General features: G+C 46.2%; 1 protein-coding gene across 1 annotated transcript in view; it reads right to left on the reverse strand.

Annotated features, from left to right (window-relative positions):
- FGFRL1 (fibroblast growth factor receptor like 1) overlaps positions 1-15,633 on the reverse strand; it is a 154,875-nt gene extending 139,242 nt beyond the window's left edge. Inside the window, exons 1-2 of the mRNA XM_015862663.2 lie at positions 15,148-15,633; positions 14,129-14,236 (exon numbers count right to left, since the gene is read on the reverse strand). Coding sequence (XP_015718149.1) covers positions 14,129-14,189 — 61 coding nt within the window. The 5' untranslated portion in view covers positions 14,190-14,236; positions 15,148-15,633. The remainder of the gene's footprint in view (positions 1-14,128; positions 14,237-15,147) is intronic.
- Between the last annotated feature and the right edge of the window lie 488 nt (positions 15,634-16,121).

The following is a 16,121-nucleotide window of genomic DNA, read 5'->3' on the forward strand; positions in this document are numbered from 1 at the left end:
CAGGGGTGGTTCTGCGTTGCTTCTCGCCCCTTTCAAACCAGGGCCAAGGCAGTATTTCCAGCTGGGACTACCACAAAGGCAGGAGCCAGAGCCTCCCTTGGCGCCCACCTGCCCTGCTCCCTTTAGCAAATACTGCCAATTCACAAACTCCATTAGCACTTTTTTTTTGTTAATACTCCAAAACCACCCTCAAAGTATTCTGGGACCAAAAAGAAAGAGAGAGGGGGAACTCACCAAACCCAAAATCTCCAGAGGCTCTCAGCATATGTCAAATGCTTGCTAAGAAACCCAAATATAGACAAAACCAAGAAGCCTCAATGGCCCGTGTTATCTTTGCAGCCTGGCTGCTGCCTTATCAGCTCTAACAGAAACCAGCTTTTAAGTAAAATTCAGTAGCCTTTGGATGGAAGCTGTTTCCTAAGAAAACAGACAGCCAAATTGCTGGAAGTTGGCTGAAGAGGAGATGGGAAGCGGGTAAGCCTGAAAGCCTCTGCCATCATCTTGCCATTCTCCATCAGGAAACGTGTTGCATAATTTGTAATTATTTTTTCATAATTCACTCCTTGTGCTTCACACCCACTGCGCAGGCCAAGAGCTACATGAGTGAACAATGACTTGCAGTGCTGCTTGCTCTCATTGTGCTGGCATAGGGAGAGATCACAGAATGATGGCTTGGCTTGGAAGAAACCTTAAAGCCCATCCAGTTTCAGCCCTTTTCAGTGGGCAGGGTCACCTCCCACCAAACCAGGTAGCCCAATGCCCCATCTAACCTGGCCTTGAATACGTACAGGGAAGGATTATCCATGGCTTCTCTGGGCAGCCTATGCCAGTGGCTCACCATCCTTGTAGTGAAGGCACACTCTGTACAGTGAGATTTTGGCAGTCTCCCCACACAGGGCTTGGAGTTCCCCTCACAAGGGTCTCACTCTTTAAAAAGTTATAAAATACTTATAAAACACCTTTACGTGACATTAATTGATGGGTAGAACGGACAAGAAAGAGAAGAGCTGTCTCAAGGCCACAGGCTGTGTTTCAGCATCTCATTTGTAACGTGACAGAGGGAGCAGCCAGGGGGAGGCCGTCTGCCTCTTGTCAACCCCAGAGGAAAGGACAGACAGATGTACACTCCCCAGAGAGCCGTCCTAAATGACTCCAATATGGGGCAAGCAGATTTCTACCTCTGACCTGAACCTTTCCCCTATGGACCATTCTCACAAATCTTCCTCAAGAACTGGCAAAAACTGAAGTGACACAGTTGGCCACCAGAAGTGTTCTTTTCTTCTCTTCCTCCTCCACATTTCAATCAAGATAGCCCTGCAGAAAAGGCAGAGGGATGAAGCAACGAGAACTGCAAATGCAAAGGGTGCTCTCCCGCCCAGGCTGAGGCCCTTGTGTAACAGGAGTACAGTCAACCTCAAGAACACAAAAACTATAAAATAGGTTCTAAAGTAACAGGATTGGTTTAGAGAACTTACACAAAAGTTACTTTCTTATCCTCCTGCTGCTGCCTAAAGCTGCACAACTCATTTTCTATCCATCCTCCATAACCCTCAGGGTTCATGGGCTCTGCTTTTTTTTCCCCTATTTTTCCCCTATTTCTCTAGTTTTCATGATTCTAGAAAACTTATTTTAATAGAAAAGAAAAAACCATCAGGGTCAGTATCCTCTCAAAATAATTACTACCACTTCAACCTATGCTTAGGTCCTTCACATTTCAAATAAGCAATGCAATGGATCCTCCGCAAGCATTTATTTGAATAAAAGGGATTCTCGGGTGCTTAATAGCAAGTCTGTGCTTAAACACTTGGTTGAAATGGTGTATGAGGTCAGAAACTTTCATGTGTACAAAAGTGCATTGAAAGACTTGTTTTTGTACTTCCCTTTGCGTGTATCCAGTGTCACGCTACATGAGTTTCAGTGGATTCAAACCAGGACGAATTCAAGTGGATGTCATAAATTATTTTCCTTGTTTTATTTGACTTTAATTACTTCTTAACAACATCGCTGTTTGAAAACATTTCTCAATTGAGGGTGTTGGTTATGCCTAGGGCTGCTTGGCCCTTTTCCACCCAAATGCCCTTTCAACAGCCACCGCAGTCTTTCCAAGCAAAATGAGATCTTTTGGAAGAACCTCTCTTTCTGTGTGTGTATGTGTGGAAATTGGTCTTTCTCAATGCTTTTTCCCCCACCCTAAGATTCCAAAACGTTATGTTGATGTTGCTTTACTTTGGTCTGGAAGGGAACTGAAACCCAAGGTGGGCTCCAGCAGGACATGGAGTAATGCTTAGGTACAGGCAGACCTTGTTTTAAGCATGCATGAAAACACATTGCTGCTACCTGAAACATCTCTAAATTGTGTGTTTTTTTCCCCTCCTTTAAAGGAATCTCCCCACAATTACTATCAAAAACAATCATGGCATAATGTCCAGTTCTCCCTAAAATTAACAAACCCCGTTTGTACTCAGCAGAGAGGGCAGGAGCAGGATTGTGGTCACTGAATACAAGTCACATGAGAGTGTAGTACACACTCCTCAGTGCATGCATAAGCTGCACCTTTGCACCTGTTTCACTATGGGCATTTGCTCAGGCTTTGGACACAATTAAATCTTCTGGGCACTATCCCCCAGGACTAGAATGTTACACTACCTATAAAAACAATTTTGCATCATGCTGTGTCTGTTGCAGAACCCAAAACCTACCTGACACATTTGTTGACACATGTTCCAAGAGCAATATAAAATGTTTTAAATGCTGTCATCCTCCTCCAGCAATGCCTTGATATTTCTGTCCTGTAGCAAAATACCCTCCAACACATGCCATAGAAAGAAGGCCAAGCGCTGGTTTTAAGCTGGGGTACTTATAAAACAAAGCTCTTTCAATTACTTTGGTGTATTTTTCATCTTCAACTCATAATGGAGTTGTTTCTCATATTATTGGTATGGTTTTGCATTTAACAATTGTATATGCATTAGTCTAACAGAGGTAAAAGGGAAATGGGTTATTAGAATAAGAACAAACAGACTGTCATCAAGAAGATGTTAAAATTCATTCAGGCTTGTTCTTCTCTGCTGTTATTTCAATTACTGTCTCCAGGGTGCAGAACCACAGCCCTTTGCATCCTTAACCAGTTCTTAGAAGTCCCAGCTTAAGTTACTCTGGTTTGGAGCTGTTTTTTAAGGATGGTGATTTTTATGGGGGAGGGTTGTGGGTTTTTGCTTTGTTTTATTGGAAGCGAGAAAGAAAGACATACATTTGTCTAAGAGAGAAAGCACAAAGACCATTTGGGGGAACACACTTTTCATTCCTTTGTGATTTTGTCCTTCTCTGGGGCTTGGGACAAAACATACAGCAACTGTGACTTAAAACCCCATGGAGACGTGATCAAGGGGACTCAGAGGGATGGAACTTGTTTGAGATGAGAACTGAGAGCAAGGGAAGGCCAGGGTGCAGCAAAGATGGCAACAAGTTGAACACAAGCCTGGCAACACAAAGAGAAGGCTGATCCTGATGCAGTATGAGCTCTAGTACAGAAGGGTCAGAAACAAACCACCCTCCAACCAAGACAAACAAACAACAACAAACAAAGAGGAATAATTGCTGCTCATCCAGAACAGTCCAAACTGCTCAGATGAGAACAGGTTAATAGGTGCTTTTTCCCATCGACCCTACCGCATTTTACACTCCCTGGGGGCTATGTTATAAATGTTATAAATATAAAGGCCTCCTCCTCCAAAACCCTGAGCCCTCCTGCCAAAAAGGGAAGGTAAAGGTTTTGCTACCTGTATTCACACTGCTATGCCATGAGCTCAGGCTGTGCTCCTGTAATAATTACACTCCCCACATTTTTTTCTACATTGGCTCCTGCTTCCCAAAACACCAAGGCCAGAAGAGCTTCAAACCAGCAAAAAGACATCCAAAGCAAGGAGCAGAGCAGAAGAAAAGCAGGGTAGTGCTGGAATCAATTTCTTTTGTTTTCAGCTGCCATGATTTCACACCTGAGAAGCATTTACTGCCAGGACCCAAGCAGCTATAATTGGGTAGAGAAGGGGGAACCTATTTGTGCTGCTAACGATTCAGTTTAGCAGGACAGTAATCAAATGCTTGACCTTTCCCAAAAATCCCACCAAGCAAAAGCTCCACGTGACATGGCTCCAGCATTATCTGCCAGTAACAGGTGCATGATTGCAATTAGAAGTGATCAGCTGCAATGATCCAAGAAGTGATCCCAGTATTGCTGGATGTTCATTTGCTACCTTTCCACCTAAAATCCATAGAGCCTTACTAGCTCAGAAAGCACCAAATAACTCCCCTTGAAATCACAGAATCATCTAGGTTAGAAGAAACCTTCAGAATCACCAAATCCAACCATTAATTTGGCCTACCAGCTCCTGCCGCTAAACTCATAGTGCCACATACACACACATCTTAAATACCTCCAGGGATGAGGACTCTGCCATTGACCTGAGCAACCTGCTCCAATGCTTGAGCACAATCTTGGTGACAAAATTCTTCCTAAAATCCAGTCTAAACTTCCCTTGGTGCAACTTGAGCCTGTTTCCTCACATCCACTTGTCATCTGAGAAAAGAGACTGACACCATCCCCACTGCTGCAGAGACCAATGAGGTCTCCCCTCACTCTCCTCCAGACTAAAAGCAAATCTCACAGCTATTACTCAGAAATTAGATTGGCAACCACAACACCTCTGTGCACGCTGGTAGATCTTAAGCTTGGCTCTTGGTTTGTCCCAAGACCATTTCTCACCCCCAGCCCTAAATCAAATTCTGCCACGAACAATGCTGCTGGTTTGTGTCTACAACAGATTTATTCCCTGTTCCAGCAGCTCACATGCCTCTGCCTTCAAGGGGCAGTAGCTACTTTAGGCGAATGGTTCCTTCTGGTTTCTGGGAATAAAAGGCTGCCCTCCATAATCAGGGTATTGTTCTCCCTAAATGGACCCAGACTCTGTAAACACGCTCCTCTGCACGGCACTGGGAAGGCGGCCGCATGTGCGTACGTCCATGCAGGGAATGTGTCTTGCTCTAAAACCAGTAAATTATGTTAATTCATTTCCTCTGCCCAAGCAGCTGCAATAAACTCAGGGAAAGGAGGAGAAAAAGTAAACAGGAGTGAATTACAAAAAGGCGAGGGGGAGAGGTAACCCAATAACTCCACCAAATGTCTCCTTTGGGAAAGGACACAGAATTTGCAGCTCGGATGAGCTCCATGCAGCCCTCCCTTGGTCCCAGTGGAGGTGTGAGTGCAACTGTAGCCATTTTTATTTGATTTTATTTTTAAATAAGGCCTCAGAGCCAGCCCATTTTCCGAGTTCAACCTTAAGAACTGAGAACTGAGCCCCCAGCAGTGCCCTGCTCCCAGTGAGCACATCCACAGGGGCTTTGTACACACGTGATGTGTGTATGTGCCCCAGTGTCTGAGGCCAGTAGGAATAGTCAGAGCCCATTTGTAATTTTCTAACAGGAAAATAATTTCACTAAGCAAACTACCACGCTTTGACTCAAAACCCTGATTAGCACAGTTTGAAAACAGGGCAGCATACTGTTCTGGGAATTAACTTGCTTGACCCCTAGTCTATAATGGCACTCAAATAATCTGTGAGTCAGACGAAGTTGAAAAACTCTTGGAAGACCACACTGAAAGAATTTACTGGATTTATTGGATTTTCTAGGATAAAAGAAAAATAAGCCTCAAACTCCACTTAGCTGGTCTGTAGTCTTCAGAGAGGCAACCTTTTTCTCCCAGTGCTATCTAGAAGAGGAACCTTATGCTGAGCTCTGGGTCTTTTTTGTTCCCCAGAAACTCCCAATAAATATTAATAATATTATAAACATACAGATTGTTTTTGAATATTTACTTGCTATTACTTCTTAAGTAATCTCATTACTTAGGATTAGTAGTAAAATACAGAATGAGTGGACAGACTCCCACCTCTATGAGCCTTCAATGCTCATCCCAATAGGGGTACTCTTGGGAAGAAAAGCCACAGAAAGAATTTCCAATTAAATATCCTGAGGCTAATGCCCATATATATATAACTATCACAAACTATTGCTCAAAATTCTCCATACCCTCTGGTCTATCTCAGTTTGAGCAAGCAGGGAATCAGACAAAGCATTCTGCTTCAGTGCAACAAGCATGCTCTGGTCTAGATAAAGCCTTGCCCATCCCTACCTTAAACGCTTCCAGATAACAAATGTGGCAATTAGAAATAAACTGTCCAAAGCTCGTTCCCCTACATATGTAAATGTCTCCATAATGGCTTTACAACTCCTTGTCAATCAAACCTGTCAAGGAAAAGTAAACACCTGTCTGAAGCTATGATTAAGTGGAAAGCTCCACTCTCATTAGGCCTTAACAAAATTAACCCTGGCAATACTGCATTTCTGATTGGTTGTGAATACCAGGAGGAGGAAAGATACTCATCAGCTCTGATCCCTTAATCTAGTTTTATATTAACTCCTGCAGATCACGATGAACCTTGCCTTGGCTTAATGCCACACTACACAGGTCTGACACACAACCTGCTCTGATGAGGCACCAGTTCCTGCTCTGATGAGGCTCCAGTTCCTGCTCTCTGATAGGATTATTTCTAATCCTACTCACAGCCACTCAGCCACTACTACTGAACCTAAAAGGACTGTTACCTTTATAACTCAGAACAATACCTGACTCTGAATGCATTGATATGAACAGACTTACTGGAGCAGTGAGTTTGGTCCCCATTTGCCGGTAGAGCTGGCAATAGCCCTCCCAGATCCAACTTTAAATGTGCCTTAAAATACATTAAGTACTTCCTAGTATTACTCATCCAGCTAAACAGACACTGTGATTGCCACCAAGATATTGTGTTAATCTGGAGAAGAACATTAAAGAATTTGGTTCACCCAGAAGCAGAGGCTCAAAGCATTCCCTATCCCAAAGTTATCCAAAAGTTTTAAAAGCTTTTAACCACCAATTTTACATCAACTGCTCAATGCCCAACAAGCATGCAGCAACCCTGGAGAGGTATCCTATAATATCCAGAGGTTTGTCCTGTTATTCATTAACCTTTCCATCCTTGACATGCAGTTCATACACCTGCAACTTCTCTGACACTTGTCACTGCTTAACCAGTGTTAACAGATTGGGTTAGGTGAGAACGAAAACAGCTTCCTCAATTACCCCAACTCACACAGATCTGTTAGTCAAGGAGAAAACAAAACCAGTTCCTAATGCCCCAGGGTCTGTAGCAGCCTAACTCCTCTTGGGCTGCTTCTGTTCTGATGGGCCGAATAACTGCTTCTTCCCCCTCCTTTGGAGTTGATTTGGTCTCACCCCAACCACATGTCTAGAAAACGGAAGATTTAAATTCATAAAGAGTAATAGTAAAATACTAACATTCATAAGGAAAGCCTCCCTTTGCAACAGGATGCTTCTGCTCCAAGTCACACCGTGGCCAAAAGTCAATTAGGTACCTCACCAGATGTATAATTGTATGGGGTACCTGGGAGGACACGAAAGAAAAGGGAGATACAGGGCAGATTTGGAATAGCTGCATCTCACCATCCTGATCACACACACAGGCTGCCCGTTCAAGCCTCCTTTCAATACCTGACCTCACAAGGAGTCGAGCATCAGCACAGTAGTTCAGACTAAATTGCTTCCCAGAGGTTGGCTAATGCTTAGATTTCCCTCCATGACCTCTTCCAGCTTTTTTCCCCTCCTGGACATCTTGTTCTGGACAGAACTGGGAGGTACACAGCTACCACTGGTAGTCAGTACAAGGCGGTACCAAATTCCTACACCCAACAGTTCACCAGGCATACATGAGCCAACCCAGCACAGAGAATAGGAATTAATTTGCAAAATAGGCACATTTTTAATATCAACATTTCTGCATTTGTTTCTCATTCCTGTATTTTTATTTAGTATGCACAAATGCAGCTCCTAAAACAATCATTAAAGGTGACACAACCCAAGAGGCACTTCAGTTCTGATAATCCTTGTGTTATTCACTTCTCAACCACCTGACAGGTTACCCAAGACAGCGTCAACTGCTCTTGAAATACATTTACCAGACATGAGGAGCAGCGATTCGGGCCCTTTTCAAACTAGAAGCCATTCTTAGTGTTACTCAAGAGAGGTTAGAAACAGAGGTGCAGAAGTCCAGAGAAACATTAACCTTCTCTGGGAAGCCTCTGTTCCCAATTTACATTTTTCTTCCCTTAGCAAAGCTCAAAATGAAGTTTGAACACTTAATGGAAGAAGTAGCCTGGAGTTATTGGCTGAAATTCATCCTGAAAATCAGGGTGGTTGGGATGAAATAAAAACTTCAGGTTATTTGCAGCGCTGCTGGATACTGTGTTTCTACTGCAATACAATGGGGAGACTGTGTAATGAGGGCAAGCAATCAACCTCTGAGCAGCCCGTTTATTTGACTCAGAAAGGGGAAAAGGAAAAAAAAAAAAAAAAAAAAAAAGGAAAAAAAAATGGGAGATGTGAAAGAATTCAGCAGCAGCCGGCATATATTAACTTGTTAAATAACACTTAGGCCAGTTGTCAGCTCCTCCACACCTAGCAACCCTGCCTGCAGAATGGCACCCATTCTTCGCGGATAAAACCCAAAGTTAAAGTGATGAATCTCCAAGTTGCTTTCAGCCCCCACCATGCACGCTCCAGTTGCCAGCCTGAGCCTGCAGAATCTGTGTGTTTCTGGGAGAAAAAGTCTGGCCCAGCTGTCCCAACAAGCAAGTGGAAGAATCCCAAATCCTGCCCTTAGCCCACCGCTGTCGGCGTACAGCGGGGATCTGCCCAGCGGTTGATATCACATATAATCTGTGCAGGTCATCCTTAAGAGGTGGATTCAAAGCCCATGGGAGCGAGGAGGAGTCACAGCACAAATGCTCACAGGCTCCAAAATCAGGTCCTAACCTGTTCCACCTGGCATAGGCTGCATCTGCTTATCTCATCCAGTGTTGGGGCAGCAAGATCAGGCTGTTTGAGCAAGTTTCATTCATTTGTCATAGTACCGTGGCAGATACAAATGAGTGCCAGGTTCAATAAGCTTGCAAAAGTCTTTGCAACTCGCACATTTTCACTACTCTTTAAAAGTTCCCTTCTATGAACTAAAGCATTCATTAAAAGTTTGGTGCAAAATACGAGGACGGGTCAACTCAACTAAAAACACTGGTGTGCTTATATTACAGAATGCTCCAAGGGAAGACTGATTACAGAGAGCAAGAAAAGGGATAGAAATCCAAATTAAATGTCCAAAACAAGATCAAATGCATTTCAGCTTGAGCAGCTCACCAGAAAACACAGGAAGAGGGCAGATGAAAGACGAACTCTTTGAAACAAGACAAAATGAGGGGGTTAACGAAATGAAAGGGAGAAAGGAGCATTGCCACCGACACTTGTAATGCAGGGATACATTTGCACACTCCCTTTGAACAGCACATTTCTACAGGTTGCTGCAGACACAACCAGGAGTTTCACATCTCGGGAAAGCCAGAAAGCTGCACAGATTCCTCTCCCACTGAATAAATGAAGCTGTGCCCAAAGGGTTTAGATGTTCTATTTTCTGATTACAGATAGGCAGAAGACAACTTCTGTATTATTATTTTCCCACTTTGGTTAGAAATATTTTCTCTTTTCCAGTAAATAATCCAAAATAAACAGTCAAAGCAGTGGCCATCCAGATCCCAGACCATTGCACAGCAAGACACCCACTGGAAAGGAACAATCAGCTTCATCAGCATAAAATTTGGTACCAACTTCCTAACAAGTGTCAATTTGGCTTTTTAGGCTTATTTTGAACAATATTTTCTCATGAAATAACTGCTTTTTCTTATTTTCTCAAGCACAGCCTCACGACACATAAAATTTTCTTCCATGGACAACAGTTTGGCTTTGGAACTGAGCTGAGTCCAGATCCATCATAGAACAGACGAATGTGAATTTGCCGCTTGCGTCCTTTAATGAAGGTCAAAGCAACGCCCGCACGTCAAAAACAAAGTTATAAAAGTGTTAAGGAAAATACGCACGTACTTGAGCCATTTGCTGAGTTCTGTAATATTCCTCAAAAAATAAAATAAAATAAAAAATCTAATTTTCCAGTATGACACATGTTGTACTTTGTGTTTAAACACAGCCACAGTTTAAAGAGACTGACGGTCTCGGAAGAAGGGAGGAATCACGGCTTAAAAAAAAATAGCTGGGATTGTTGTAGATTGTCTTGTTGGCTCTCGGTACAAGTCGTGATGACAGATTATTCACAAGCAAAAATAAGAGCAAAAAAGTTAACCAGGAAATCTGCAGTCTTACGTAAAATTTGGATCAGACTGTGGATCTGAATGCGCTCCTCTTTCACAAGTGAGGAATTACCCAATTGTTATACCTGATAACAACACCGGAGCAAAAATAAAGGAGACTGTAAACAGAAGCCAACGGCCATCTCCTATATTATCATTATCTTATCCGCATTAAATACCGTTCACTCTTATTTAACCTTCCCTAACTTTGTGGTTTATATATCAAGTAGTCAGCTTCCAAGAAATAACAATAACAATAATAACAAACGCAACCACAAACTTTCTAGCATCCCATTCCCTTTTCTCCAACCCTTAGCAAAAAAAAAAAAAAAAAAGCCAAACAGCATTATTTCTGCATCAGACTGTTGAGTTTTAACATAGTTCCAACAACGCATTCCCCGTAGGGCAGGACCCAACCAGGCTTGGAAGCCAAGTGGCGCAGAGAGAAGCGCAAGAGTAGAAAGTAATTAAGGTCCTGCTCTTCCCCTCCCTACGCAAGGCATTGAAAAAGAAATCAACATCCAAACTAATTAGTTTCCAGCAGAATATCAGCTTACTCGCTAACAGGAGGGTTGTCACTGCTCTTACCAAAACCTTCTAAACATACCGTACGAAATCTTGCTTAAGCCACGGGACCAAGCCAGGCACATCCCAATGTGACCATATACGGTAACCAAAGTGAATCGAATGGCAACTTGACAGATTTGGAACAAATATTGAGTTGTGTGTCACTGAGTTAACACCAGCAGGAAAATATCAGATTGTATTACCTGTATCCGACCGGAGGTGTGGAGTGGTTGGAGCCACATTGCTGCAGGACATAGTCACCAAAGGTTACTGACCCAAGATGGCATTCGTCCCCGCGGAGGAGGGTTTTTATGCCCAGGATAGGGCTGTGCAGAGGGAAGGGGAATGGAGTGACATGAGGGACGAGCCACCGGCCCTGCATCATTCTCCCAGGTTAAGGGCTGACGTAGCTGGGGCTGCTGGCAGAAAGGCTGGAGCTGTCACCCTGTGCCTCGGCTGCCAGCCAAGAGGGATATTCCCCCACTGAGAGCAGGTTATGTGCTCAAAGGGTGGGTTTTGTGCACACAGAAGTTCCTGTGTTCATCCAGTAGGGAAAAGAGAAGTGTGGAAGGTCACTCAAACAACTCCCAAGGAGCACCCGTAAGTACAAGCTTCTTCCAGAGGGTCCTCAGTCTGGATTAAGATTGGTCTCTGGGGCATTTATTCCATATTAACTGTTTTGGAAGGGTTATTCCAGCGTAGACAAGCCCTTAGCCAAAGTCTTCAAATTTCAGTACTGGAAAATACAGGTTCAAACCTCAACAGAACTAACTCATCCTTCATCCTTTTAGACAGAATAAGTTCCACACCCAATCCTCTAAAATCAAGCCCTGCTCTTGATACTTTATCTTGCTGCTTTCTTAAGAGTTTATGTTGAATACCTAAGAAATCCCCTATTTCACTATTTTGTGTGCGGGTGATGAGACAACAGGTCGCAAATGTGCAAGAAGGGACAGAGCCTGAGAGCACAGCTTCCAACCTGGGAAAAAGCTGCAGCATTGGCCCCATCAGGCAGCCCTGTGGGTTCCTTCACGTTAAAAGGCACCACCTAAATACACAGGTAAAAATACTACAAGGCAACATTAGCGCAAGACTGCAGATGAGCTGCCAGGGAATAGCAAGGCTGCATTGCATGGGCAACTTACCTCTGCCCCCTTGTGCAAATGCACTTTGGTACAGCCTTACCCAATGCAGTACACACAACCAACATCCTAATTCCGCCAAAACCTCTTTTTGCCTAATAAAAGAGAAGGGCCAATGCCTTCCACTAGAGCCTTCTCAGACACCTTCCTCACCTGAGCACCTCTTGACAACTCAGGTGAGGATACGCTGGCACGTGTTGTGCCACGTGTGTGCAATTTGCAATTGGGACAGGGCTACTAAAGGTTGTTTGGCCAAAACAAAGACCCTTTCTCACTCCGAATAAAAATCTCAGGCTGAGAAGTGGCCAACAGACCCAAGCAGGTGACACCTACCCACCTCCAAACCCACCACATGACACATATGGAAAAAATCTGCGGACACATTCATGGCAGGACACGTTTTTACAAGAATCTGAAGTTATCCCAAAGTAAACAACCAATAATCAGTGATGACTGGCTGCCCAAAATGTGGCTGCAGTGTGCCAGAGATGTGGCACCTCCGCTCACATACACATCTGATCCTTCGTCTGTACCCATCGCTCTCAAAACACCCTCAGTTTCAAAGAGAAGCAAAGCAGGACTGTAACGATAGGGCCGTGGCTCTGTTTTTACCACATTTCCACTTCTTCCTTCTCTTCGTCCGCCTTGATATCAGCCAATGAGCAAATGATATTTTTCATGGGTTTGGCCCTGGCTTTATACTCTATTTCAGTTTAAACAACCCACAGCACCACTCCATCCACAAGCGGGATGGATTTTTCCAGCTCCTGAATAGAGCGAGTCCAATGAACCCAATCACTATTGTGACCCTGTTAATTTTGCCTTAAAAAAAGAAGAAAGAAAACAAAAAAAATCCTTTTCCATAGGTAAAAACAACGATGTTCTGAAATTAATGCTGTTAATTGTTTGGCTCTTCTTCACACGACAGCAGCCCACAGTCAATCGCTCTGCATTTTCCAGAGGCAATAAAAGAATACGAGCAAGACAAGTGCAAACAGCATCAAAACGGGGACTGCCAGGAAAGCAGCCGACACTCCGCACACAACAGACACAAAACTCTTTTTGTCTTCTTCTGCCCACTTCAGATTTTTATCACCAACTCCACCAGCTCTTCAAGTCTATGGCAATAACCTCCATCCACGAGGTCATCTTATTTCATACGCTGCTGCCTACAACTCCGACGGAGTCTACATTATAGACCTGGCTGGGAACTCAGGCTACAGGGCTCTGAGCCTATATGCACTGTTTTCTTTTTCATTCAGCTTCCAGCTGATCATTTTATAGTGCTTCTGCCTCCAGAATGTTGCATGGGAGCCAATGTGAAGATGGAAAAAAAAGCAACGCACTAATCGAGCCTTGGGTTTGTAGAGCAACATTCCCTCCCCAGCCCTTTGGTTTTATTTGTGGCAAATTATGGCCCCTATGAAACACAAGTTTTAAGATCTATTCATTGCATCAGGTGATTTAAAGCTCTTTCACCAATTCATGCAACTCTGGTACTCATTCACTCAACTCCAATACTCATCCACGCAACCCTGATCCTCTTGGGACAGTGTAGCAGAAGCAATCTACATCCTAAAGCCACATACCAGTTCTGCTGGAACAATGTAACCCCTCTTTTGTGAGCGGTGATTTCCCATTCAGACAGCATGTATGGGGCAGGGAAAAAGGCAGCCCTCCCTGCTCTGACCCCATACTCGGGTTAAAGCACCTTCCCACTCCCAGGTCAACGCATTTGGTAACCTGTGTATTGAAAGCCGACTGACTGCCGGAGCCCCGGTTCTTAAATGTTCTCACTATCAGAAGCTGTCATTCGTCTGTCACCGGGGAGGTTAATGGATGTGTTTGTTACATTAGCTGGTGGGAATATACAGCGCAGGGGCTGGGGGGGATTACAAGAGGGGAGAGGTATTTCTGATCCACGGAGGAATGCAGCTGTTTTCCTTTAAAATTAAATGGGATGCATGAGGAAAGCCCCATGCGAGCCCACCTGTGCTTAAGCGACCGCAACACCAAATCCACTCTGCACCCAGCAGCACCAAGAGGCAGCAATGGAGCACGTGTGCATGGCAAGGCAGCAAGCAGGAGGGCTGGAGCTGCTCAGTCCTTACCTCTCGCTGAGTCCGAGAGCGCGACGATCCCTGCGAGCAGGAGCGCCAGCTGCAATCCCATGTTGAAAAGCAGATCCCTGTGAGCTGTATGGGCTGCCGTCCTCGGAGCTGCAGGAAAGGGAGAGGAGTGATTACGGAGGGAAATAAGCAAACAGCCCACAAGTTTGCAGAGTTTTAAGGGCTATTGCAGAAGTGCAAGAGCAGGAAGAGTAAACGCAACTGCAGCGTGTTTGTAATTCATTCCTCGGCGCTCAGCAAGCAAAACTTTGCCCTCCGCTCTGCTTCAGCCTGATATAAATCAGGGACCCACTGAGGCCAGCACGCTGCTCTAAGTTTACAGTTAATGCATAATTCTCCTGTATCCCGCACAGAACCAGTCTGGAGGGCAAGCAAAACGCGAGCAAAAGTGGCCGTAAACCAGGATTTCAGGTTAACAGTTTGCGAAGAAACTCGGTTAAAGGGAGGGGGAGAGGGTGAGGGCTGCCTCCACAGCCCTACAGGCTCCGTGCCCCGGCCCCGTTCTGCCCCGGGAACACGCGCTCCTCCAGCACGGATTATCGCTTTGTGATCATCGCTTTTTGATCATCCCTTTCCTATTTTCCAGCCCCCCATTCATTTCCCCGAGCACCAGAGGTGCGTCCCAGAGCCAAACCCCGTGAAACCCACCACCTCCGGGCGATGCCATCGCAGCGATACGCCGGGGCAGATCGGGTTGACGCTCGTTACGCCCCGTTCCCCTCTTCACACTCTCACTTTCTAAGCACTGTCCGAATTCCTCACCTTCGTAAAGCTCCCGCTAAGACTCCCCAGTGCCCCCGAGATGCACAACGCGCCGCAACCAACAACCATCGGCTGCCCCACAGGGACGGGTTACGGGGAGGGGGGGGGTCAAGCGGGAAAGAGGGTCAGAAGCAGAAATTAAGACTTGGGGGCACACGGGGAATGATGCTGCCAGGTGTGCCCGCAGCCCAGGTGGGGTATCCCAACCCAACCCGCTCCATAGGGGGGTCCCCACTTACCTTGGCCGCTGCCGGCTCTCAGCAGCGAGCGCTGCCTCCCATCCCCGCTGCTCTCCGTCTCATGCCCTCCTGCCTCGGCCCCCGGCCGGGCGCTCCGACGCCGCTCTCTAACTCATCGCCCCCCACCCCGGGACTGGGGGCTGCTTTGGGGTGAGCCCTCCCCAGCGGACACAGCACCCCCGGACCGGTTTGCCACTCCGGTGAGAGGGGTTAAAGGGAGAGAAGCGGGGTAGGGGGTGGGGTGGGGGGTAATAATTCTCACTGCTTCTCGGGGTGGAGTGGGGTGTGTGTGTGTGTGCGCGGAGGGACAGTGGGGACCTGCCGGAGCCCCGGGGGCTGCCGCCGCGGGATGCCCGGTGGTGCCGTCCCGAGCCGGAATCCCGTTTAAGGAGAGATGGGAGGAGGGGAAAGGGGCTGGGGAGTCGGGGCGAGAAGAAGGAAAAGGGGGAGGGGAAGGGGGGGCGAAGAGAAACGGGCGATCGAGCAACTTTCCCTGCAGGGCTTTGTGGCGGCGGGGGCCGAGCCGAGGAGGGCGGCCCGGCACCGCCCAGCTCCAAACTTCGCTCCAATCCCCGGCAGCCCCCGCCCTCCCCGCCGCTCCCCTTAACCCTTAGCGGTGGGGCGGATGCCCCGCTGTTCCCGAGTCCCGTCCCGGAGCTCCGGAGCTCCCTCCGGGCACCGCGCATCCCTGCGGCCCCACCGTACTCAACAGCCGCTGGCACCGCGGGTGGGCACCCCTATAGGGGCAGCAGGGACGTGGCGGGGGGCATCGGGCCACATCCCGCACATAGGCTGCGTGTTCAACTCAACGCTCTGTTACGTCTCGCCTCGGGAAGAGACCAAACGAGCTGGAAAGTCGGCTGTTGGGGTGTCTTTACCTGAAATGAGCTGCTACAATTCGGCTACTAATATTTCGGGTTGTATATCAGGAACAACTCCTCCGAGAGTGATGATGCAGAGGTGATGGGGTCACT

This window comes from Coturnix japonica, chromosome 4 (assembly GCF_001577835.2).
Source record: "Coturnix japonica isolate 7356 chromosome 4, Coturnix japonica 2.1, whole genome shotgun sequence".
NCBI lineage: Eukaryota > Metazoa > Chordata > Aves > Galliformes > Phasianidae > Coturnix > Coturnix japonica.